This window comes from Aplidium turbinatum, chromosome 8 (assembly GCF_918807975.1).
Source record: "Aplidium turbinatum chromosome 8, kaAplTurb1.1, whole genome shotgun sequence".
Lineage (NCBI taxonomy): Eukaryota > Metazoa > Chordata > Ascidiacea > Aplousobranchia > Polyclinidae > Aplidium > Aplidium turbinatum.
This window is the reverse complement of record NC_137479.1, coordinates 27,945,442-27,969,637: the sequence shown is the minus strand read 5'-3', so window position 1 is coordinate 27,969,637 and position 24,196 is coordinate 27,945,442. Positions and strand designations below refer to the sequence as shown.

The 24,196-nt window shown below is 37.0% G+C and overlaps 1 protein-coding gene across 1 annotated transcript; it reads left to right on the top strand.

Moving 5' to 3' along the window:
* The first annotated feature begins 2,781 nt into the window (after nt 1-2,781).
* On the top strand, nt 2,782-23,702 carry LOC145776226 (uncharacterized). Its single transcript, XM_082587628.1, has 12 exons — nt 2,782-2,919; nt 8,176-8,316; nt 8,625-8,750; nt 10,745-10,818; nt 11,039-12,298; nt 12,848-12,917; nt 13,058-13,157; nt 13,798-13,907; nt 21,410-21,522; nt 22,184-22,364; nt 22,664-22,808; nt 23,034-23,702. Exons 1-12 carry the CDS (start codon nt 2,858-2,860, stop codon nt 23,358-23,360), a joined length of 2,709 nt encoding a protein of 902 aa, XP_082443754.1. The 5' UTR covers nt 2,782-2,857; the 3' UTR covers nt 23,361-23,702.
* Nucleotides 23,703-24,196: the final 494 nt, after the last annotated feature.

The window sequence follows — 24,196 nt, the reverse complement described above, 5'->3', positions numbered from 1 at the left end:
TGAATTGGAAACAGACATTGCAGTCGGCTGCAGCGTGGGTCAGGTGTGCGTCGGAAGGCGTACACCGATGCATAGCGCTCAAGTCCGCTTTCCCGCAATGCAGGATAAAGATAATAAAACAAACAAATAAAAACGAAAATCCTACACGAAAAATATTATAAGTTACGTCACGGCCTACTAGAACACGGCCAAATATGTTGCTATTTGAGGAAATTTCTAAGAGTCTGAATTGTTACAATCATAGCTATGACAAACCTGTCATCTTCCCATTTCCAAAAGTAAGTAAAATGAGCAATATTTGCATCTAGACATATTTTTGGCTTGGTTTACTGGAGATTAGATATGTAGCCTATGTTAAGCACAACTTATGCAATAATAATGTAAAATATGTAAGATTTTCCAACTGTATCCTGGAGGTAGTCTCATCATATAGTCGTTAGGTTTTTTGTATAGGATCTTTTGCCAATAGCCACATTTTACTTGCAAAATTAAACTTGGTGAAAAACAAAACGAACTAAAATTTAAATTGGCACATCAAATGAACCGCTTACAACATAGAATTCACAAAAAATCCTTGATATTTTAAATGGAACATACAATTGCACCAATAGCGATACACCAAACGATACTACCTCCAGGATGCAGTTTGAAAATCTTACATATTTTACATTGTTATTGCATAAGTTGTGCTAAACATAAAAACCTAATCTCCGGTTAAACAAGCCAAACATATGTCCAGGTACAAATATTGCTCATTTTACTTACTTCTGGAAATGGGAAGATGACAGGTTTATCATAGCTATGATTGTAACAATTCAGACTCTTAGAAATTTCCTCAAATAGCAACATATTTGGCCGTGTTCTAGTAGGCCGTGGTTACGTTTAGATTTATAAAAAAAATGATGCAAAGTTTAATCTAGTTTTCAACTTAATTATTTTACAAAAATATTTAGCAATACGGGGCTTCCTTATTCTGGGGCCCCGGTTCTTTACACCCCCACTGACGGGAGTTTAGCCCTGCCTAGGATCCTGCAGTTTAAAATGTAGTTTGTTCACTTTTCATTTAAAGCTTCATGTACGTACGCGTTTTGTCAGTTTATTCTTTTTATCTCTACTACCTTATTCCGGGCTTCTGCTGTTTTTCGACAAATATTATTTTTGCAATGAGATGGTCAGAAATAAAATCAAACTGAACAGAAAGTTCTACCCCTTGCTTTTAAAAAGTATTTTTTGGATGAATTGAATCATCTTTGTCGTTTCGCATGAGAGCGCATCAATTGCACCAATTCGAAAACACTGCAATGACTGCACAAATGCAATGTATTTTGAAGATATGAGAATAAGTAAGAAAAAGAAAGAAAAGAAAAAAAAAAAAAAAACTGAAATCCATGCGTCGAGATCAGGGATATGAATGCTCGCAACGATCAGGGATATGAATGCTCGCATGTGGCTCTTTTTTAAATCATAGAAAGTTTTGTAGTGCAGCTGATACAATGAGCTACAGAATACAGTTAGCAAATGTTGCGTAGAGCATATTTAAAGAATACTTGTTTACAAAGACAGTTTGAAACGTTCCTAGTAAGCTGTTTTTTATAACAAAGCCTTTGCAGTAGGCTAGATGTAAAGCAAGTAATGGGTAGTTGAATTAACAAGCAACCAAAGCACCAGCATGCTGTGAATATTCAGGCCTGATGTTAATAGCGCAATGCAAGTTATCATAACAAGATTTATTAAACTACTATCGGTGCCAATTGTCATTCTACGATAAACACAGATTATTTATTTACAATAAACAAAAGCCCTTCTATTGTCAGACGTAATAAAAACCTTCGTATCGCCTTTTTTAGATATCCCTGGTCGAGATGGAACAGCATAAAACAATGGATTGCATGAAATAAAATAATGTTTAAAAATTGACAAAACTACATATTGTTTAAATCTACGTTTAGTCTTTATTATTAGGCTATATGTTTATTCCGCCCTGTTGGCTCAGTGGTTACTTGCCTGACTTTAGATCAAGCGGTGCTGATTTGGGTCTCGGGGTGTGCGCTCGAGCAATGCATTTTAGGACTGCTCTCCATTCAGCGGAACCTACTGGATGGAATAATTCTCCCCCAACAACAAGCAGAAACTTCACTCTGTCAATCTCAGTTACTGGTTCTGCATCATGTGTTCAAAACTTCTACAAGTATGCAAACTGCCAGAATCAAGTTTTTCCAGGCTGAGAATAAAGAAAGATTAAATCAATCAATCAATGCTTGTAGATTGTAGAAGGTTTGAAAAGCTGCTGGGCAGATGCGATTTCTTTGGCTTGACTGCTTCATGACACAACGAGTATGTTTAGCTTGTGTATCTAAGCCAACCTTGGCAGATACCAGCATAATATTAATTTAATAGTCATGTTTTTGTGACCATAAAAATATTATGACTGCTTTATTTGGCTGTGTGACTTGACAACATAATACAGTACATGCCAGTACAGTACTTAATTAATTGTGGAAATCTTTATCCTCAGACTGAGAAAGCCTAATCCTAACATTTTTGCTTGTAGAGGCTTTGGACCACTTTCGAAGGCCCAATAACTAAACATGACAGAATGAAGCTTCCCGCTTATTAAAGTGTTGTTATTTTCATGCATTGCCTTTGCTTTGGTACAGGGTCATGTAAGCCAGTTTTTAGAGAATTTTTTTAGTTAATAAAGTGGAACTTTTTGCCACTAGTTTTTTGTAAAAAATGTTCAATTTTTCAAGAATATAAATTTTTAACTAAAGTTTCTGCATAGTGTTAAGTGAGAATTTGTTGTTTTGCCTGTATAATTAAAGTGGAAGTAGTGTGGTCTTTAAAGCAATGAGAGAAAATGTCCACTTTGCTTGATCAAAGTGAAGCTTTGTTTGAAGCAATTCAGGCTCATGATCTTAAGTAAGTACCGGTAACATATCATTGTACACTGTACAGGTAACTAATGGGTTAACAATCTTAGCCAGGAGTGCTCCACTTAAGTTGTAGAAAATCATCGTTTTTGTTAGCGTGAATATAAAAAGTATGGAAATAAAGATATACCAACAATATAAGTTGCAAGCATACGCGCCAACTCCCGGGGGGATGGCGCCCCCCGTAAATTTATGATTGAGAGGCAACAAAAATGGCTATGCAAGTGGTGTTTCAAAGATAAAATACTTCGCGAAAAATATTTAGATCATTTAAACGGACTTATCGAATGCCAAAAGTGAAAAACAGCCTAAGTTGCCCTTGCTCGCAAAACAGCAGCTGATCGCATGGATTTCTCTGGAAAGTGAATTACTGCTTTTTCTCTCGTGTTGTCGCGATATGTTAGGGCATCCGTTGGTAAGCCACTGCCTGGTGTCGTCATCGATGGAAACTAGCTTCCATACCATGAGGTGGTCTGTATAGCCGGCAATCCTTGATAATGTGGGCTGCCATCTGCATTTCACCACACTCACAAGCAGCACTCTCTGCCAAGCCCCAGCACAACATGTCTGCACCATAGCGTCCAACACCAGTGAGCAAACGGTTACGCCTTGATGACTCTGATGAGGTAAGTCTAGAGAGGCCATGACCCACTGGGGTCATTGGGTCATTGACCTAGCTGGTTGCTGAGAGTCTGAGATGCGCACGGCATGCACGCTCACAGTCACACACTGCTTATCTTCCCGTGCGTGAGGAGCAACTTCAAAGTCAAAACGCGTGGTAGCAAAAGCGAGGATGAATGTTTATTCTCATTTCACCGGTTATCGAAACGACCGTTAGATTTTCAGTGACTTCAAACATGAAATCGATTTTAGAAAACTTTATTGAGTTGAAACTACGACACAACACAACAAACAATTACGTGAATACAGCATAAAGAAAAAAATGCATTTTTTAAAGCTGTTATCCATGTTTTGCTTCAATAAGCGCTTTATTGATGTATGTATTGTGAAAACATATAGGCTAGATCAGGGTGGTCCAAGACTGCGAACATGAAGGGCCACATTAGGATCTGAGAAAAACTTCACGGGCCGTATAGTGAGAAATGATAAGGTGTTGCTGAAAGTAGAAACGTTGTTAAATAGAAAACTTAATTAGGTTGCGATTTTGATCTTCTTTTCTATAGATTTCAATCTGTTTTAGCTACATTCTTACTGTTCACAGGCTATGAACATTAACAAATCTTGTCGCTGACAAAATACAGTTACAATGAAAGGACTGAGTTTGCTGTTCTGATCGACCTAATGTTTTGCTGCACGTCTAACTCACTAAGTTTTTAATCTCTGCTTGCGACTCAAAAAGTGATTTTCAGCTAGTAAAAAAGATACGATACATAACACGTCAACAAATTAGCAAACCAAAACAGTTTATTGTTTTTTGCTTTTGTGTCGATCTCTGGTTTAAATTCAGTGGTCGACAGACGTAAGCAGGCATCTAGGGTTTCATCGGCCATTCTGTTCCGTGTGTCGCTTTTTAATCGCTTCATAAAGGAGAAAGTGCCTTCATAACGGAGAAAGTGCTAGCAACAAAAGCAAAATATCAACGCACGTTTGTGTCGTCACAAACCGACATTGTTCCCTCATAGTTACTAGGGTGGCTCTTATTTGGCAAAAAATGAAAAAAAATTGAATTTTGTGTGGGACACCCTTTTAAAAGGTGAGGTTGTAAGAAAAAATAACACCTGTAAAAAATTTTTGAATTTCAAATTGATTTAGAGGTGGCCCTCCCCCCCTAAAGTTTTGCGCCCTCCTCCAAAATACCAAACCTGCATATCTCAAAAACTGCTTGAGCTAGAGATACAGTTTTTGTGTCAAAAGATGCAGAAAGCATGATTTCCTATCTGCTTTCTGAACAGTGATTGCGTCTATCTTGAGTAGAAAAGCAGTTATTTAGAAAAAACCTGTTTTCGGTATTCTAGCACAAAACAGTGCTAAACAAGTATTGTGGCCCAAACTATTCAATAAACAAAGTTCATAAACTAACCTGTAAAACTGGTAAAGCAATAAACGAAATAAGTTTTCTTAAACTTTTATGCATTCATGCATAGCTAAAATGCCCGTTTTTTATCATATTCCTTGGAGAAACTCCTGAGCGTGGAATCCGCTTTCAAGCTTCAGGTGCTATGCATCGCACTTGTTGGATGGCGAAGGCGATTTATGCAAAAAGCTTGATTTGCATTCATGGTATCTGTCCGAAGAAATGGTTGGACTAGCCTTGTTTGACTCTCGATTGTCTGTGGAAAGTAAAAAGCTAATGGTGGCAACCATGTTAGATGAAACAGGAGAACGTCCACCAAGGAGACCAAGCATCAAAGTAGATGCGTTTCTTAGCAATAAGGGTCTAGAACAGTATTACACCTCTAATTCAAAATGGCTTCTTCAGCTGTTGGGTGAAGATGAAGCAATAATTATACTTTCAAAGGATCTTGCTCATTGGACTGAAGATGGTGCATTTATTCAAGCTTTACACATGGCGAAGGGACTTTCAGTAGTGAATGACAGAGCAGAGAGAGGAGTTGCTTTAAGTCTAATCCAGGATTTTAACAAAATCTTAACTGAAGATGAGCCACAACTTCAGTTTCTTTTGCAAGTTGTTACTGAACACAGGAAACTGTTTCCAAATTCCAACAAGAACAATATTGTCGATTTTTCTTCGTTTAAACCTTCTTTGTTACTCCAGGGGTCAAGGGCTCAGTCTTTTACCACTCTTGGGCAGTGGCGATGCGGTTTAGATGCTTGAGCAAGTGTCGAGCAGCAATCCTTTGATTCGTCCATTGATCCATTGATTCGTCATCCAGTTCAAGCAGACCACGCACCCCATTTGGCGCAGTTACAGATGGTGTGATCTGTGGTTTGTTCCTCTTTGCCACACTCACAGATTGCGGATGGAGCCATCCCCCATTTGTGCATGTTGGAGCGGAATAGTCTGACTCCTGTAGGCTAGCCCAGTACGCAGGCGGTTGAGCCGCACCCAGGCCTTCCTTGACAAATTATGCATTCCGGTTGGATGGGGGCTGGTGTCGGAGATACAACTTTAGAGTCTTGAGGAGTTCTTCTTCCACTCTGAGCTCCATTTGTTGTCCTCCCAGGTAGTCGCGCTGATGGATTGGTCTTCAGCGGTTTTCATCAGGAGTTGTGCGTCACATACAAATGGTTGTCTCGATTTCAGTTGCAGAGGATGCTCGATTGCTCGCTCACAGACTCGTAGAGACTTGAGTGGAGCAAGTGGTTGGGGTTCGTAGTGCGGCGAGAAAGAGACAGGATGGCTTTTTCGCGACGAAACTCAGTTGGTTGGTTGCCTGCAAGGACAGGGATATTGTCCGATGGTGTAGGTCGCAGACATCCTGTCACAATACGCAAGGCAATATGTAAAATATTGTCGATAATATCGCTTCTTCCAGTACTGACCAGAATTACATTTTGAAATGAATATCGTTACCAGTGTTCCCCCTAAGGTGCAAAAATTAAGACAAAAAAACGAAATTTTGTAGACGGTTTCGTGGTCACAAAAAAGGTTGTAAAATCAAGATTTGGTCAAATGCGTTTTTTCTAAATAACTGCTTTTCTACTCAAGGTAGGTGCATTCAATGTTCAGAAAGCAGATAGAAAACCATGTTTTCTGCATCTTTTAACACAAAAACTGTATCTCTAGCTCAAGTGGTTTTCGAGATACGCAGATTTGGTATTTTGAGGGAGGGCACAGAACTTTAGGGGGGGAGGGCCACCTCTAAATCAACTTCAAATTTAAAAAAAATTTGCAAGAGTTATTTTTTCTGACAACCTCACCACTTGAAAGGGTGTCCCAAGCAAAATTCAAAAACTCAATTTTAAGAGCCACCCTAATAGTTACCTATTGACCCGATTATGCACGACTTATTTAGGGTTGTGGTGAATGCAATGTATTTATAAAACGTAGGTGTATTTTTAAACCTTGAATTTAGCACTCATAATTGCGGCATGCACAAAGTGTTTGCGGGCCGCATGCAGCCCGCGTGCCAGGGTTTGGACCACCCTGGGCTAGATCTCATACACTCATCGATACCCACTTCTGCACTACCGGTATTCGATAAAAGGCTATAAAGACTTTCGATAAAAAACAGAAGAGAAAACACTTCGCCTTTGTTAACGCTTTCAAGGTAAGTAGGCCTAATTAGCAAAACGAGCGAAACAAGGTTAATAAAACTGATAACAGGTTTCCAATCTGCTTGAGATCATGACTTTTGCATTTTATTTCGATAACATCACTGTCTTGATCGTTGTTATTCACTCGCACAAAAGGAAATGAATTGGCTTGTTTTCCAACAGTTCCAATTATGAGCTAACAAAATCAAAATTTTGACGACTAGGCGTATTGCATGCGTAAAACTAATCGTTTCAAGCAGCTGTTCTAATAAATTCGGTTTGCGACCTAGGTGAATATAAACAAGACAGTAAGAATCAAAGACTATTTTAATTGAGCAAAAAGCGTTATGGTTATGACGCTTTCACCTGTCTCGCCCCCCAAGGTTTTTTGAAAAGTTGGCGCCTATGGTTGCAAGCATAAATGCATTTTCAACAGGGTTGTCGGTATTTTTCCCAACCAAAAAAAAACCTGGTGTTTTTTTTTTAAAAGACTCACTTAAAAAAAACGAAAAATAACCAGAGCATCATATTTGTCCAATTTTTATAAGAAAATTGAAAAAATGAACCAAAGTACTACAAAGTACTTAAAACAAACTTCAAATTAGGACTTTAGGATGTGATTGTGAAGTAAATTTCCAAAGATAAATTGAAAATACAGTGGATATTTCTGTACACAAAAATCAAGTACTGCCACTTTGTACTACACTAAAACTTATTTATGCAAGAAGGCCTCATAGTTAAACAGCCCTAGTGCATTATTTTATTGAGTTATGCCAGCATGTACTGTGAGTGAGAGGCACTTCATTGGTAAAAAGTAGTATTTGAGGTGAAATAAGCATGAATCTAGCCTACCTTTTTTGCATCTTTTTTAAATAAAACCCCCAAAAAAAACGTTTTTTTTTTAAAAAAAACATGCGGGTTGGGCTTTTTTAAAAAACCCGGGTTTTTCTCAACCCTGATTTTCAAACACAGTTTAAATGAGTGAAGAAATTGATTTACTTGTAATGTAAAAAATAGTGATTGTAGATTTGACTGTGTTTAGATTTTAATGCCGTTTTTGTTGCAGAAAAGCAAAGTTACTGTTAAAGAATGGAGCTGATCCGAACAGATTATTATTGAAAGAAATTACTCCATTCCACGTGGCTGCTAAAGTATCATCTTCCTTTGTGAACCTTATGCTAATGTTTGAAGGGAATCCTAATGTCCCGTGAGTTGAAGTACCTGCTTTTTCGCTGCATTTCAATTATTTATTCAAGTTTGTTATAAATGAACAATCTGCCTTGTCCACTGTCATGAATGACACTGACAAGGTGCATTTTAATATTTGTTCTTGTGGCAAACTTGAGCTTTGCAATCTTACTCTCCCTGATTTTTTGAAACATTTTGAGATGTTTGGTGAATTATCTTGATTGTGTAGCTTAGTCAACTTCAGAACTTACAAAAATTATTTGATATTGAAATTATAAAATTGACTACATTTTTGTGTTTGAGATAAAAAGTTTTAATTTTTTGTAGAGATGTTGATGGAATAACTCCATGTCATGTGGCTGCACAGTGGGGGAAAGCTGACTGTCTTAATTTGTTGCTCCACAATGGGGGAGACTTATTCTTGACTGATGAACGAGGAAGAGATTTGAAATGGTACCGGTACTGTTATGTTTTGTAAATCTGTACTGTTTTTCTGTGTTCTTCCAAATGCTTAGTTTAATTTTTACACAGTAGCTCCAGAGTTTCGCAACAAGCATTTTTTATTCCAAACATGCAAATAAAATGATGAAATTAACATCATGAATCTATCATCTTGTAATACAAACAAATTTATTTTCACACAGGTGAGTTCAATCATAAACAGCTAAAAATCTATTTCGATCAGCTAGATATTCGTTTTTCATTCTTTCCACCTTCATCATTTCATTTTTTGTGCTGTCTGCTTTCAACTTAACTGAAGATGATTTAGCTGCTAGCTGATCGAAATCGATTTTTAGCTGTTTATGATTGAACTGACTCGTTTGAAAATAAATTCGTTTGTATTGCAAGACATGCAACCGAGTCATTCCTATCAAGCATTGTTGCGGGTTTGACACCTGTCAGAAGATAACAGGCCTCGAAATTCACGGCGGTCATGTCCGCCGTCACAGCATGTGATGTCCGCGGGAAGTACCATCTAGATCGGTCATATTTGTCCGCCGAGAAATAACATAGGAACTAGCGATACAAATCGTCATTGCATAGCACGAACGTCGAACAATTGTTGCGACTTGCGAGAATATAATTTCTCGCGCATTCTAGCGCGCATCCAGAAAATTAAAATACTGTACGATATCCTCAGCTTCCATTCAAGCAGGAAAACTTTCGATTTTTACGTTGCTTCAACGATTGATGACATCGAATCAGCGTAACAAAGGTTAATTCTTCGCTAAGAATCGATAGGAGTACGGTACGATTTTTCTACAGCAATCACGCGCAACTTAGTTCAAGTCTTACGTCACAATGTCTGGCTTTGATCTCCGAGTAATATTGATAAGCCAAGGTTGGTTACAAAATTAGATTATACGAGTAGGCTATTACATCAAGATGCAGCAAAATTTGTTAAGTTTTGGTATTACGTACAGTAAGTAAAAAAAAGGTCCAGGGAAAATTCACTTTCGCTCACATGACACGCAAAAATAAACTTAAAGAAAAAAATCCTAGTGAAACTTTGCACAGCAGAAAATAGTAGCGTTAGTGTAGAAGTTTTCCGACTCGTGTCCAGAGCATTGTGACGCAAGAAGCTACACAACCTCGTTCGGTAAAAGTTAATCAGACATGCGGCATATTAAGCAGCTACACGGCGCTTTGACTCTTCAAACGCACGTCGTTGGTCTTTTCAAATGGCGAAGAATTATCAAGATAAACTGATTAAGCATGACGATCGACGCTAAAACTCGTGTGTCCGCCGTGAGACTTAATTTGTCCGCCGAGATAGCTGCTCAGACCGGACACGTTTGTCCGCCGTCAACAAAAACGAATTTCGAGGCCTGAGATAATATTTCACTTTCTTAATCATCATCATGTGCCGTCTCTGAGCTGAAGGAGTGAAGGTTGGCTGTCTTTTGATTTCACAAGTCACGTTGTTCCACTACTCTTTTTGCTTCTCCAATGCTTGACAAGTCGGGTCTGCTACTATTCGGTGAGTCCGATTCGGTGAGTCCGATTCGGTGAGTTCCTAACCTCTAACCCCTAACCTTAACCCCAAACCCCTAACCCTAAAACGGCAATGATAATTAGGCTACGGTACCCAATAATTAAAAAAAAAAATTGAAAAAATCCCCCGTTAAGGGATCGGACTCACCGAATCAGACTCACCGAATCGGACTCACCGAAACGAGCCATTCCGTGACAAGTCAGTCCACTGTTTTATATCATCTCCCCAAGTTTGTCTCCTTCTGCACTTCTTTTCTTCCATCATATCTTCAATAGCCTAACTAATTGATGGTTATTGAATGTCATAATCTCACAGTGCTACAAGTGAAATTTAATTGTTATCCTTTCCTCTTCTTCACACCATGAATCACGTAGTCACAGACTTTTCTCAGGATGTGTTGAATTGGTTCATCGCATTAAAATATCTTTTAAAATCAATAAATCATTTTAAGGTTTTCTCAAGACAATGACTTCTGCAAATCTATTCTTGAAGAACACATTGCTGATGCGATGGAAAGAAGGGAAGGTATTATTTGTAAATCTTATGTTTTGTCTTATTTAGTAGTCCTATCACTACTGTACGATGAGTGTACGAATCAACTATTAGTATTACGCAATGTTATTTTGCAACAGATTGGTTAAAGTGATAATGGTACGTCGTTTTTACTCTAGCATTAAAAGTTTACTGAAGTGAATATCAATATTATCACTTTTTATTTGTATTATGATAAAACTTTATATTGCAGACAACTCATCATTGGATAGTAAAGTAGAGTGTGACAACTCAGTTCAATTTGTACAACCAATCTACTCCAGTCATCACCTAATGCACAGACCTTGCACTGAAAATATCCAAAGAATTTCTTCGCAAAAAGAAAACAATACGTTTTGTCAACGTGGTAATTATTCAAAAGGACCGCCTCTGAAAGAACATTCTGACTATAATGTCACTCCTATTAAGCCAGGTAGCAGAGTTGTGCGCAACTGTGCATTGGATGCTACCTCTCCGGACAATTGCTTTTTTGTTCTCAAATCAAGTGAGAACAAACGAGTAAGTTTAAATCAAACAATAAAAATGTTGTCGCATGGAAATCAGACAATGCCTTGGGAAGGAAAATCTGATCCTGATCTTTATGGAGATCTCGAGTCTTCCTCTAATAATGTGCGTAGACAGCTTTTTTGCACTGAACAAAACATTTCTAGCTATAACGCATGTCAATCTGTTTCCCAAAGTAACTCTTCTAATCAAACCACTGAAACTCACTCTGGAGAAAATGACATTGCTTTTGCTGACTCGACTATTCCCATTGGAGAGTCAACTGAGACAACTGATCATATGTTAAACATACAACCATGCAAACGCTTTTCATCAGAGTACAATTTAAATGCATGCGATCAAGCTGTTGATCGGGCAAGTCGGGAAGAAAGTGACTTCACTTTTGCCAACTCAACTATACCCATTGAAGGGTCTATTGAGAAAACTGGACAATTTTCAACAAACAAACAATTTACATCAGTGTACGATTCAAATTCATGTGATCGAGTTGTAGATCGGGCAAGTCAGGAGGAAAGTGATTTTACTTTTGCTGAATCGACTGTACCCATTAATGAGTCAGTTGAGAAAACTGGACAATTTTCAAACATGCAACCATGCAAACAATTTACATCGGTATGTGATTCAAATTCATGTAATCGAGTTGTTGATTGGGCAAGTCAGGAGGAAAGCGATTTTACTTTTGCTGACTCAACTGTACCTGTTGAAGGATCTGTTGAAAAAAATCTTTCTAAATTATCTTTGAACTGTCAAGCTACAAAGGGCAGGGGTATTCTTGGAGATTTGTCTGCTGAAAGACCTACTGGAGAAGTTCACTCAAATTTGTTGGATTTAACTGATGATGGCCAGAACAAAAATCATCTTTACGATCAGCAATCTTTGAGCCCTATGCAAGATACCCTGTTATCATGCAATACTTCCTCGTCTGGATCAATTGGTCATGAAAATGAAGGTAAAATATCGACAAAATTGAACAACTTTCTTAAAAATAATGCAGTGAAGATAATAAAATATTATATAGGTTGTCATTATGATTGTTTTAGAGTTTTATCTCACATCACACAGAATCTATTGTTTGATACATGCATTAATTATTAAGATGAAATACAGAAAGAGTTATAATTACTTACGGAAAGTTTAGTAAGTGAGCTTGTTCATCAGATGATCATCAGATGATTGTTTCAACTATTGCCAGAAAAAAAAGTCTGATCTTGCTACATTTAGTAAGCTTAGCAACCAGCAACGCAGCACCCTTTTTCACGTGAATGCATAATTGCATTTTGCATGCATTGTAAATCTATCCTATAAATCAAAGTATATATTTATCTCTGCTTTTTATATTAAATTTAATGACTGCATTTTGAAAATGTTAAAAATTTGCTATTCAAATTGCAATTGTTTGGTATTTATCACGCTAGTCGCATCCCCATTGCATGTGTATTGTGTAGTACATATGTATACTTCAATACTTTAGAGTCTTAGATTTTTTCATTATCTTTAGATTCAGGAAGAGTTGTGTACGAGACAAATGGTTATTCATTGATAGAATTTGCAAGTTCTCCTTCAACAAGGTATTTTTAATTTTATTTATGATTTAATTTTTTTGTTTTTTTTGTTATAAAGATATTTCGGTGTCACACTCGTGCCTAAAAGTAAGCGTTTTATTGTGAACAAACCCATTAAGTAAACAACTAAACATAACCTTTTTTAGTGTATTGTCCATTGAAGAAGGAAACATTACAGTTCCTTTACAACTTTCTTGTTCTATCGACAATTCTTTAAATGACACAACCATTCTCTATGATTGGAAGGTAGGTTTAAAAGTGTTTTTTGCAGTTTGCTGAGAAGCTGTTACTTAAAATTAGATGTTTAATTTTTTCTTGTGTCTTTGCAAAGTGATAGTAATCATAGAAAACTCACCAAAGTGTCAGTTGAAAGTGGCTGTTTCAACAGCAATGAACCTGCTTGGTTAAAATTATAATACTTATTTTTTCTTAGCGTTTTCTGGTCCACTCTTTCAATGTCCACAAAGGTAATAAAAACAGCCATGCAATATTTTTCCGAACCAAAGTCATGGTTTTTTCGGGCTATTATACTTTCTACATTTCACTATGCCTGTAATACAGTCCATATGAAATTTTGCCATTCAAGCTTTAACAGTAAGTCTCAAAAAATCGGTAGAACACAAGCACTTGTTTAAGATGGCCCGTAAATTTTAAAACCCACCGAGTATGCTTAGAAGCCAGCGGAAGCCATCACCTTTGCTAGACCAATCATGTCTTTCCGATAACTATCGACGAATAACAAGTTTGCTCTGTTGGGAACTTGCTAAGTTGAGCTCGTGACTACTTGACTACGAACAATATGCGTATTGAAAGTAGATATTTCTTATTTAAATGATGCCTTCAGAATTCCATCGAAAGTGTTTATTTATGTTGCTATTACATGCAGATGGTTTCCAACTGTTCCACAATGGAAGAAGTAAATTGTACCTACTATTCCCAAGATGAAACTCCCAGCTTGCCTTCCCGCATAGAGAACATGGGAGATGATGAGCTACAGTATTTAGTCAAATATATATCTTTGTGCAATAGATTGTGTTTCACTTTTAGCAGCATGGTCGTTGCTTACTTCACAATATAGATATTAACGATCTGTTTTAGCCTGATGCTGCTAGTTTGGTGTGGTAATAGCAAATTGCACTAGTTTTCGAAACATAGTTTCCTAGTCATGTGCTATGACATGTGCTATTCGTCATAGCACATGACCATTGACTAGGGAACTGTGTTCCAAAAGCTAGTGCAATTCGCTATTACCACAGCAAACTCGCAGCATCAGGCTAAAACAGGTCATTAATATCTAATTATATCTTTGTATTTTCTAAATATAATGGTCACTACTTCACACTACCCTTTCTAAAGGTAAGTGTTAACTCCCATAAGAAACAACACTCGTCAATTTTTAAAGCAAAATAGTTTGTGGCTTGCTTATTGATCTTGATCTCTCTCCAAAACCAAAGTGACGGGCCTGCATGGTACTCTTCTAACCACGGCACACACCTCCTGTTATGGCTTTAAAGAGAGTGGACCTTTGATAAAAATAAAAGCAAACGCCATTTTCTAAAAATGGCTTGGGCAATGGGCAACACTTCTCAAGCGAGCTATACTTATGCAGGAATATTGCGTAACAAGGAATACTGCATTGCGTAACAATAACACAAATTTTTATCCAAACATACCGGGTAGCGAATTTGTAAACTGTAGGTGGCTAGACTAGAGATGCAAGTCGTTTTTTTAAATATGTATTTTTTAATAAAATCAAAAAAAAATGTTTTTTTTTGCACCAAATTTGTCTAAATTAAAATGTTGGAACAAAATTTGTACTTTTGCTTTTCTGAAATATTTGTTCGGAAATAATCAAGTTACCAAAATACAACTTTGTCACTAAAGTTTTCATTAAATTCTTTTTTGACTTCTGCCAATGATCCAAAAGGATGCGTAGTAGGGTGGCCAAAAAAAATTGAAATTTTTTATTTTTGTTTGCACACCCTCTCATTTGAGGAGGATTCATGAAAAAATGACACTGTGAAAATTTGAAGTGAATCCGACAAGAGGAAGTGCTCTCCCACCGATCTCAAAGTTTGCTTTCTTTGGCGTAATTCGTCAAAAATCCTTGAATATGTAACGTAATTCTTTTTTTACTTATCTACATTGCAGTTGCAGCATTTTTGTGAACCATTGTTTTACTCTGAATTTATGATACAATCAGTGTTTCCACATGCAGAAAAACAGAAATAATACACAAAATAGATCACATTAACAAGCGTTTGGTATGAAATTAAATGCACTAAACTTTAGCGAAAACCGCATAAAAGTACGTTCACCAGTCACGATTGCAACGCTTCAGGTGACAACACATTGCCCAGAAATTGCAAGAGAAATGTTTGTAAAGAGCCAAGCCATTGGTTGACTTTATTGCACTTGTTGGAAGCAGCTTTCTGTGGTGCTCGACCACTTGATAGAGGAGCTGGCATTGTTGTTCATTTTTTGTAAGGACTTCATTGAAGTCAGTAGCTAATTTGAGTGCCCGCTCTGCACAATTATTGACGGCTTTGAGATGACGCCAAACTTTGCATGCTTCTTTATAATCATCACGATCACGCCATGTGTCGACAGAAGCAGTGACTTGAAAAGGTTAAGTGAACGCTGCGTTACAAACTGTGTCAAAGAGAGACGTTGAAACTTGACAATTTTGTTTGGGGCAAAACGACGAACATCTTCGGGAAATGGGTCTTTCTTAAGAGCATTAACGATTGCCTTCTTTTCATCATCTATGATATTATCACTGAATAAAGGCAGTGCAGCAAGATCCTCACTGATGTACCACAAGCGCAACCTCAACTTTTTTCTACCACTTGAGAAATTGCATTGTCAACCTCTTTATAATCCTCTGTGAGCTGCAACATTGCTAGGTCATTCGTAGAGGCAGATATTGATGAAGGTGCTGCAAAACAAAAAGTGGCATAGATGGTAGTTAATATTACTTCATTTGCAACTGCACTGCACGCAAGTGGCAGTGTAATCTCGTTGACCTTCATCTCATAGTAGAGACGTCGAAGAACCACACCCCGTGCAGGCAGCTGACATGGCCCTCAAGAGAGTCAACAAATGGACACCCACTCTCTAGTGTTGACTCTCTTGAGGGGCCATGTCAGCTGCCTGTATGGGGTGTGGTTCTTCACCACTTCTACTACGAGATGAAGATCAATAAGGTTACACTGCCGCTTGCCTGAACGTCGACAGCAGTGGCCGAGTGGTTAGCGCATTGGGCTCGCAGTCGAGAGCCTGCATGTTCGACTCCAGCCACCCGCACTTGCTGTTGTTTTTCTGGCCAAGAAACTTTACGATAATTGCCTCTATCCAGTGATCGATTTCGAGTAATGGGTAGTACCAAATTTAAGTCGTAAGTAGAGTAGACAACCGGAAACAGACATTGCCGTCGGCTGCAGCGTGGGTCAGGTGTAAGTCGGAAGGCGTACACCGATGCATAGCGCTCAAGTCCGCTTTCCCGCAATGCAGGATAAAGATATGAAAAACAAACAAAACAAAGCTTGCAGTTCTTGTGAGTGAAAGCTAATATCGCTACTACTGCAAAGACTCACGTTGTTACCAAAACGCATCCATCAAGAGCATATAAGAGAATCACAGCACAAAGGGAGGCGAAATTCAGCTTCCTAGCTGACCTCAGAAGCTGACTTCACCCAGAGCTTAAGTGCATTATTTGATATTGCACATGCTAACTGGGAATGCCGCACAACAATACCAGAAGACTGCCAGTTTTTGATAGACCAATGTGGTGCATGACAGATACTGATGACAACAAAGGACCCAATGCATCGGCAAGATGCTGCAAAGTATAGAAAGCGCAAAGATGATGAACAGAGACGCAACAGAAATCACATTGATCCAGTACCATCAAGTGCTGCTGCTTTCTCATCTGAAAATGATCAGCAGATGATGAAGATTCTTCCAGTGACCCACTGTTTGCACCGTAAATCCAAATAACACCAAAACAAAAGAAAACCCAGTAGGAGCAGCCATTACCAAAACGCTGCATTATCGATAATCCACATTCCACTGTTTAATGCAGCACTGAACAAAACTATAACATCAAGTCGTCAAGCAATGATGATCGTCACTCCTGCTCTTGCTGCAGCTGGAATTGATATAAATGGATTGACAATGTCACATTCCTCTGTCATGAATGCTCAAAACACTTCACGTGAAAGCCTGACAGCTGCAGTGCGGCAAAAATTTAAACTAACAGTTCCACTTGTTGCTCATTTTCATGGTAAACATTTGACTAATGCCAATGGCACAAAGTGCGATTGTTTGGCCATTGTAGTTTCTGGTATGCATGTTAAGGTACTGCTTGGCATTCCGAAGCTGCCTGTTGGAACGGGATCACTAATGGGCCAAAAAGTAGTGGAATTTTATACACGAGTTGTAGCAGAGCATTTAGCTGCACTTTGTTTTGACACGACATCAAGTAATACGAGAATCCACACTGAAGCTATCACTGTCGTGCAGCAGGCATTTAATCGAAGGCTGCTATTTCTTGCATGCCATGATCTCAAAGTCGTCAATGATTGTGCAGAGCGGGCACTGGGCAGTCAAATTAGCTACTGACTTCAATGAAGTCCTGATGGAAAATGAACAACAACGCCAGCTCCTCTATCAGGTGGTCGAGCACCATAGAGAGCTGCTTCCAACAAGTGCAAGTAAAAGCCAACATGCCAACAGCTCCATTAAATAAAATCAATGGCTTGACTCTTTACAAACATTTCTTTTGCTTTTTCTGGGCAATGTGTTGTCACCTGAAGCGTTGCGATCGTGACTGGTGAACGTACTTTTATGTGGTTTTTGCTAAGGTTTAGTGCATTTAATTTCATACCAAACGCTTGTTAATGTGATCTATTTTGTGTATTATTTCTGTTTTTCTGCATGTGGAAACACTTATTGTATCATAACTTCAGAGTAAAACAATGGTTAACACAAAAATGCTGCAACTGCAATGTAGATAAGTCAAAAAAGAATTATATACGTCACATATTCAAGGATTTTTGACAAATTATGCCAAAGAAAGCAAATTTAGAGGTCGGTGGGAGAGCACTTCCTCTTGTTGGATTCACTTCAAATTTTTACAGTGTCATTTTTTCATGAATCCTCCTCAAATGAGAGGGTGTGCAAACAAAAATAAAAAATTTCAATTTTTTTTGGCCACCCTAATGCGTAGTGTGAAAAAATAATCAAAAAAAGTGTAGAGTATCACTCTAAAATTTGCAAATGCAAGTTTATTACGTTTAAATTGAAAGAACTTGAATTTGTCAATTTAGTGTGGTACTGTTCACTTTTTTTCATCGATACGTTAACCTGTATCAGTCGACTCGATTGTAGATTCACCAATTAGACTTTAAAGAACATCATAATACTCATTATATCATGCTATGTAAACGATGCAATAAAAAAAATGACAGGAATGAAATAAATAGACAAACTAATAAAAGAAATTAAGACAAACAACAAATGAATTTGATTGTTAACATGTTCGCCGTTGGGACCGAACAGTCCTCATCCTCATCATTGGTAGGACTTGAAGTTGGGTGGTTCATTGGTACCACTTGCTGAGCATGTGACCACACTTATGACTTGTAACAGAACTTAGTCAAAACTGCAGCAAATTAATTTATAATAAGTTATTCAGCAGCTATAATAATTCAACACTTTATTTTGTAGTTTTTTGTTATGCTAAATGAAAACAGTTGTTACTTGAAAAAATGTATGAAGCAATTAAAAATAGTATGAAGCAATTAAAAAATAGTACACAAGCTTAATAAAAAGAACAAATAAAACGGATAAAAAAAAACGATTAAAAGAAACGATGAGTAATAAAAACGTTTTTAACCATCCCTAGGCTAGACACAAAATCGAGAGAGTTTTTTTTCCGCTTTCTCTTGTATGTTACATTAGTTCGCCTTTATATACTCTCTTTTGCAAATATTATTTCATGTCGTTGCGACGTCTCGCGTTGTTGAAACAATGTCAAAATGAAGTTTAGCAACTTTAGCTGTGCTTTGAACCTCTCTATTTCCTCATAAATCGAGTAACAAAGCACAAGATCAATTAGGTTTGGTGGCTGTGCAAATTTAAAATATTAATTTTTAAAAACTCTTTTATGATGCATATTTTAAACCCCTTTGGTTTTGCCATCATTTCCTTATGTTTTGTGCCAAACTCTTTGGGTTTACTTTGACGTTCTTTTCATGTTTGCGCCAACAAGAAAAAATAAAATTGAATTAAAACGTTGATGAAATTTCGATATTAAAACTCAAAACAGCTTGTCGTTTCCTTGTGATTGTGTTAACACAACTTAAGCCTATCAACAAAAAAAACCTCTAAACTAATCGCTCAGAATGTGAAATAAAAGTGTTTTCATTTATTGAATAAGCGATGTCTGATATGCAGTTTTACTAATTTTATAGCAGTAAGTCGAAGCAGGTCTAATTAAAATTATATGTTGTCAATAGTCAAGTTGCTGGGTCGTACCACCTGCAGTTGTTTGTATCGTAAACACGTCACAATACAACGTTTGTTACGCATTTCATGTGTGGCTACTAGCTAGTGCTAACCAAATTATTATCAAGTAGCTGTTGCAAACGAATGAAACAATGCAATGCCGTTGCAAGTGTTAACACAATTTCAAGATAGCCTGTAAGCTCGCTGTTTCGTAGATCTCGCTGTTTCGTAGATCTTACTCAGTCGCGACATTAAGTGATTAAGATATTACTCTCTAAACCCTTGACAGCCCGTTTCAACCTAAAAGGGGGATCATCAGAAAGTCCTTATTCAAATAGAAATTTAATTGGCTCTGCTTGGCTTTTTGCTTGGCATTGAGCACTTTTTGTAGTATTAATACCGTAGTATTTATTGTTTAAGTGATTGAGATATGTACCCAGTGCAAACTTTAGCAGTAGGAATGTTATTTCACCAATTTGCATTTTGAATTAAACGTAAAATATTTCGTATTCACGATTAAACACAAGATGTACAAAGCAGACTCAAATCAAGCAAGCTCAGCCAATTTCTGGCAGTAATAAATATGAGATCTTTACTGCCTTTAAAGTTTTAAATATCATTCAATGCAAAAGACAAACTTATAGGCTACAATAATGAGATACCGTTTTTAAAACTGTAATGAAAGAATCCACTTGTAGATCCTTTGTGTAAATTATTGGACGATACTGTACCACTTTTTTTTGTCCAGATCTCCATTTTGATTGAGAGAATCTTTGCAAACACTCATTGGTTCTAACTGTGGCATAGGCCTATTTAGTTTGTGAAGTCCATGTAAGGTTTACTATGTGTACATACTACATATGCAATTCTTACACAAGATAAAATGTTTAAAGGTACATAAGATAAAATGTTTAAAGTCTTTGATCATATTCCGTTGGGGTACCACATTATGGAGTAGGCAATTGCATATTCCACTCATTTTTCAATAATTTTCATTTGTACATTAGCCTAAGATGTAAACAAGCCAGTAACCTATCATCTATCTACAACAATTGAGCAAACAAATATGTTCTAATTTTTCTGTAAAACTGCATTTGATAAAAAATGCTGGTTCAGCATAGCATAAATTAAAATATTGTGTCATTAATTTTGGTTACACTGTGTCATGCTCGGTTGTTGTTCAGAGAAATGTCATGTTCAGAGAAAAATTAATGTTAAAACATTTCTATTTTCTAATCTTACTTATTCGAACTAGTTAAAACCAACATCTGTTAATTTTTGTTACTTTTATTTAATATTTTTTCAAAATCTAGATTAGTTTCAAAATTGAAAAACAAAATTAAACAAAACTGGCAACTCTAGCATTGAACCTTTTCTGAGCAAAGCTGAAAAAATTTGATTTAGTTTTGCCGCTGAAAACGAGAGCGTGAAAAAAGGTTTCTCAGAGAAAAATAGAGAACTGTTACTCAAATTCTCTCCCATCGTTTTTATCCACCTGTAATTTACAAATTCGCAACCGGGTAGAGGTGAATCTGTCATTAAGTCTTTAGCAAAAGAAAAGCGCGAGTCCAAAGTTTGAAACACCCTGAACTAGACACCCACAAAGTTCTATCATGGATAAATACATTTTATTTGAATAAGAACTTGCTAAGATCCTAAGGTTTGTGGAACCAATTTAATCGATTGTATAGTATATTGATGATCGGCCTTTTATTGATTTCTCTTGTGTTGATACATTTTGTTGTGGATTTGATGTTGTATACCTACTTATTGTACTTTTAAACTATTAATTTTGAAAAATATTATGCATTTATGACGTCATATTGTGCATATTTTAAGAATGTCCAGTCCAAACCTTTGTTTTCCTTACATTGATTTGAATAAAATTCAAATAAAGCCTAAATTTATTTACTTGTGGAAGAATGTGATTGAACGATCAGACTAATGCCTTCGTATCAGTCACTGAAATGTGTGATGTATGCTGTTAGACAAAACTTACTGAAGCATGGCTTTACACCGGGACCAATCAGGCACGGAAGAAAAGTTTACAAGAAACGGCTTCACTTGTTCGAACAAGGGATTGCCTCCAAACCCACCCAAGGTTTGTCGTTTGTGGTACTTTTCATTTTCCATTCAAATTATGATAAACTTAACTAAAGACGATCTAGCTAGTAGCTGATCGAAATTGATTTTAAGTTCTTTATGATTGAACTGACTCATGTGAAAATAAGTTCGTTTGTATAACACATCTCTTGGTCACTATTTGAAAAAAATGATGCAATTTAATCTTTTTTTTTCTTGCCTGCAACCATATTGCAGCATAATTATGTATTTACAAGAATATCTTTGTAAATTTTATTTTGTATATTATTCGCTCTGAGAATGCGCATTATCATGATGAGCGAAACGTCAGTGAAGCAATAAAAAACTTACAGTATATATATGTTTCTGCTGATGCTTTCCCATTCATCAGATGAACGTTGCACTTACCTACTGCTAGAAACGACAATATTCCTGACCAACACCCAAACTGTTCCGTAACGACACTCGTGTTACAGGCCACTTTACCTTTAATTTTTTTAAACTTACGAACACCGTATAGTTTCATGAAATTACAGCGAGGTTGGATTTATATTATCAAAAACAGCTTTAATGAATAGCACCTGTCCACCACCAAGCTTGTTTAGTCTGTCATATCCTCACCACAGTTTGCGGCATACCTTTACTTATATGTTGCCACTGGTTTAATTTTTCCAATCAAGATCGACCTGAGTTGAACTACTCACGGGAGCTGAGAACTGTGTTACTTGGAGAAGCGTTGGATAAATCTGTGGTTGACGATGACGTCAAGTTGAGGAAGGAATTCGACGATCCACACACCAACCAATGTTACAGAGGATGGGCAGCAAAGGATAGCTTCAACTACCTTCTGCTAGATCCAAGGTGTTTCCTATATCTGTGAATTGTTGCTTAAAATAATTGGTTAAACTGTTCCTGCAGTGCCCTGTCAGTTCAATATGATGATTGTTTTAGCTTTAAAAATTTTGCAAACTCTAGAAATTTTGTAACAGTGTGTACTGTGTTAATTACCTTTTCTATTGATCCTATTTGAATGAACACTCACTGAGAAAGGAACACTTCTGTAGAGAAAGTTCTAAATTTACAGTTCTGTTCGGAATAATGATCTTACAACTTGTACGGGGTGCAAACACAGCTGGTCTAATATTAGTTTTTATGAGCAGAGTAACAAAGAATCTTCCAGAACGCGCTAAATCTTTTTCTGATGTCGAAACTTTGAAGATATTCGCTGGAGCGATATTCTACATTGGAAAAGGCAAAAAATCTCGCCCGTACGCTCATTTCAAAGAAGCTCTTCAGAATGTCAAGGTATGATGTCGCCACATGGCACATCTCAAATGGAGACATTTATCGTTGAGTACCATGCAGCAAATAGGCTACTGATTTATCAACTGGAAAGAAAATTGTAAGTTTGAAAAACAATAGTTCTTCAATTTTCTAATAAATTTATATATCTTACAAATTTAGTCGCAACTAGACTAATTTTTGTATATACTGTAGCTGTGAGAAGAAAGGTAATAATATTGTTTTTAGATGCCGGCAAGCAAAAAAATACAACATATTCATGACATTTGGAACAAAAACCACGGTGTTGTCTCATTACATATTTTTCAAAACGTTGTTGACCATGAAGCTTTCACGCGCGAAGCCGCCATGATAGATGCGTTTGGCCTCGACCATTTGACAAACTGCAAGCGGGGAAAACGTTATGGAATCGCCGCCAATTGGGATCGCTCGAGGGTGTGTCGATATGGAACTTATTTAATTTTAGCAGCCATGCAAATTTTCCTTTTAGACGGAGAGAGACAAATTAGGCCTCATCAAGTGACTAATAAAAAAACCTTTTGTGCCAAAGTATGACGTAATTTTTTTGATCGAAAAATGTAGTCTATGATGATTACCAATTTTCTTTTGAACATTGTTGCCTCTTTCTCGTTGAAGTCGATATTTTAACAGTTCAAAAGAGTTGATATCAATATCCACTACTCATTCAACATAATGAGTCACTAAAATAGCATGCCTGCTTTCTTTCATAAACGTTTTTCGTTTCACTGTAACCAATGTAATGCCAATTATCTGTATTGTTCATTCATCATGCCTCTTTTTTGATCTCACATTTCTTTTGTTTTATTTGTGTTCACCCAACTCATTGACTTTTAAAAAAAGGGCGTAATGCTTTAAACAGTTTTAACGTGCTTGTTCCATAAAGTTGTAGTACTTTTCAATTTTAATTTCTTTTCGGGGAGAGTTTTCATAGGATTTGACTTACATTCTTGAATACTAAGAAAAAAAAATCGAACGCTTCATAACCAAGACTTTTTGCAGTTATTATGATGGTCACACACGTTTCCATGGAAACAACGGGCGAAGCCATAAGACTTTTAGACCGATTTGTTGCAATTGAAACGATAAATCTAAGAAAATATTATGTCGATTGATTGCGAGATCCTTGATATCGTACTGAGAAAGTCTCTTTGGAAGCTTTATCGTGACAATTTCGCAGACTGTAAAGAACATACACCACTGATCAGTGCCGGATTAACTATAGTAGCAGATGTAGCAGCTGCTACGGGCCCCGCGCTTGGTGAGCAAAACATTTTTTTTTGCAAAAAAAAACGTCGAACATAGTTGGTAAGTAATTTTTGACTTGCAAACTGGAATGGCATGGGAGAATATTATAGTTGTAAGATTAAATT

Coding starts and splice junctions, on each gene's coding strand:
- LOC145776226 (XM_082587628.1), top strand. CDS start 2,858: ATGTCCACTTTGCTTGATCAAAGTGAAGCTTTGTTTGAAGCAATTCAG. Junction 10,819..11,038: donor TGCGATGGAAAGAAGGGAAG/GTATTATTTGTA, acceptor TTTATATTGCAG/ACAACTCATCATTGGATAGT. Junction 12,299..12,847: donor AATTGGTCATGAAAATGAAG/GTAAAATATCGA, acceptor CATTATCTTTAG/ATTCAGGAAGAGTTGTGTAC.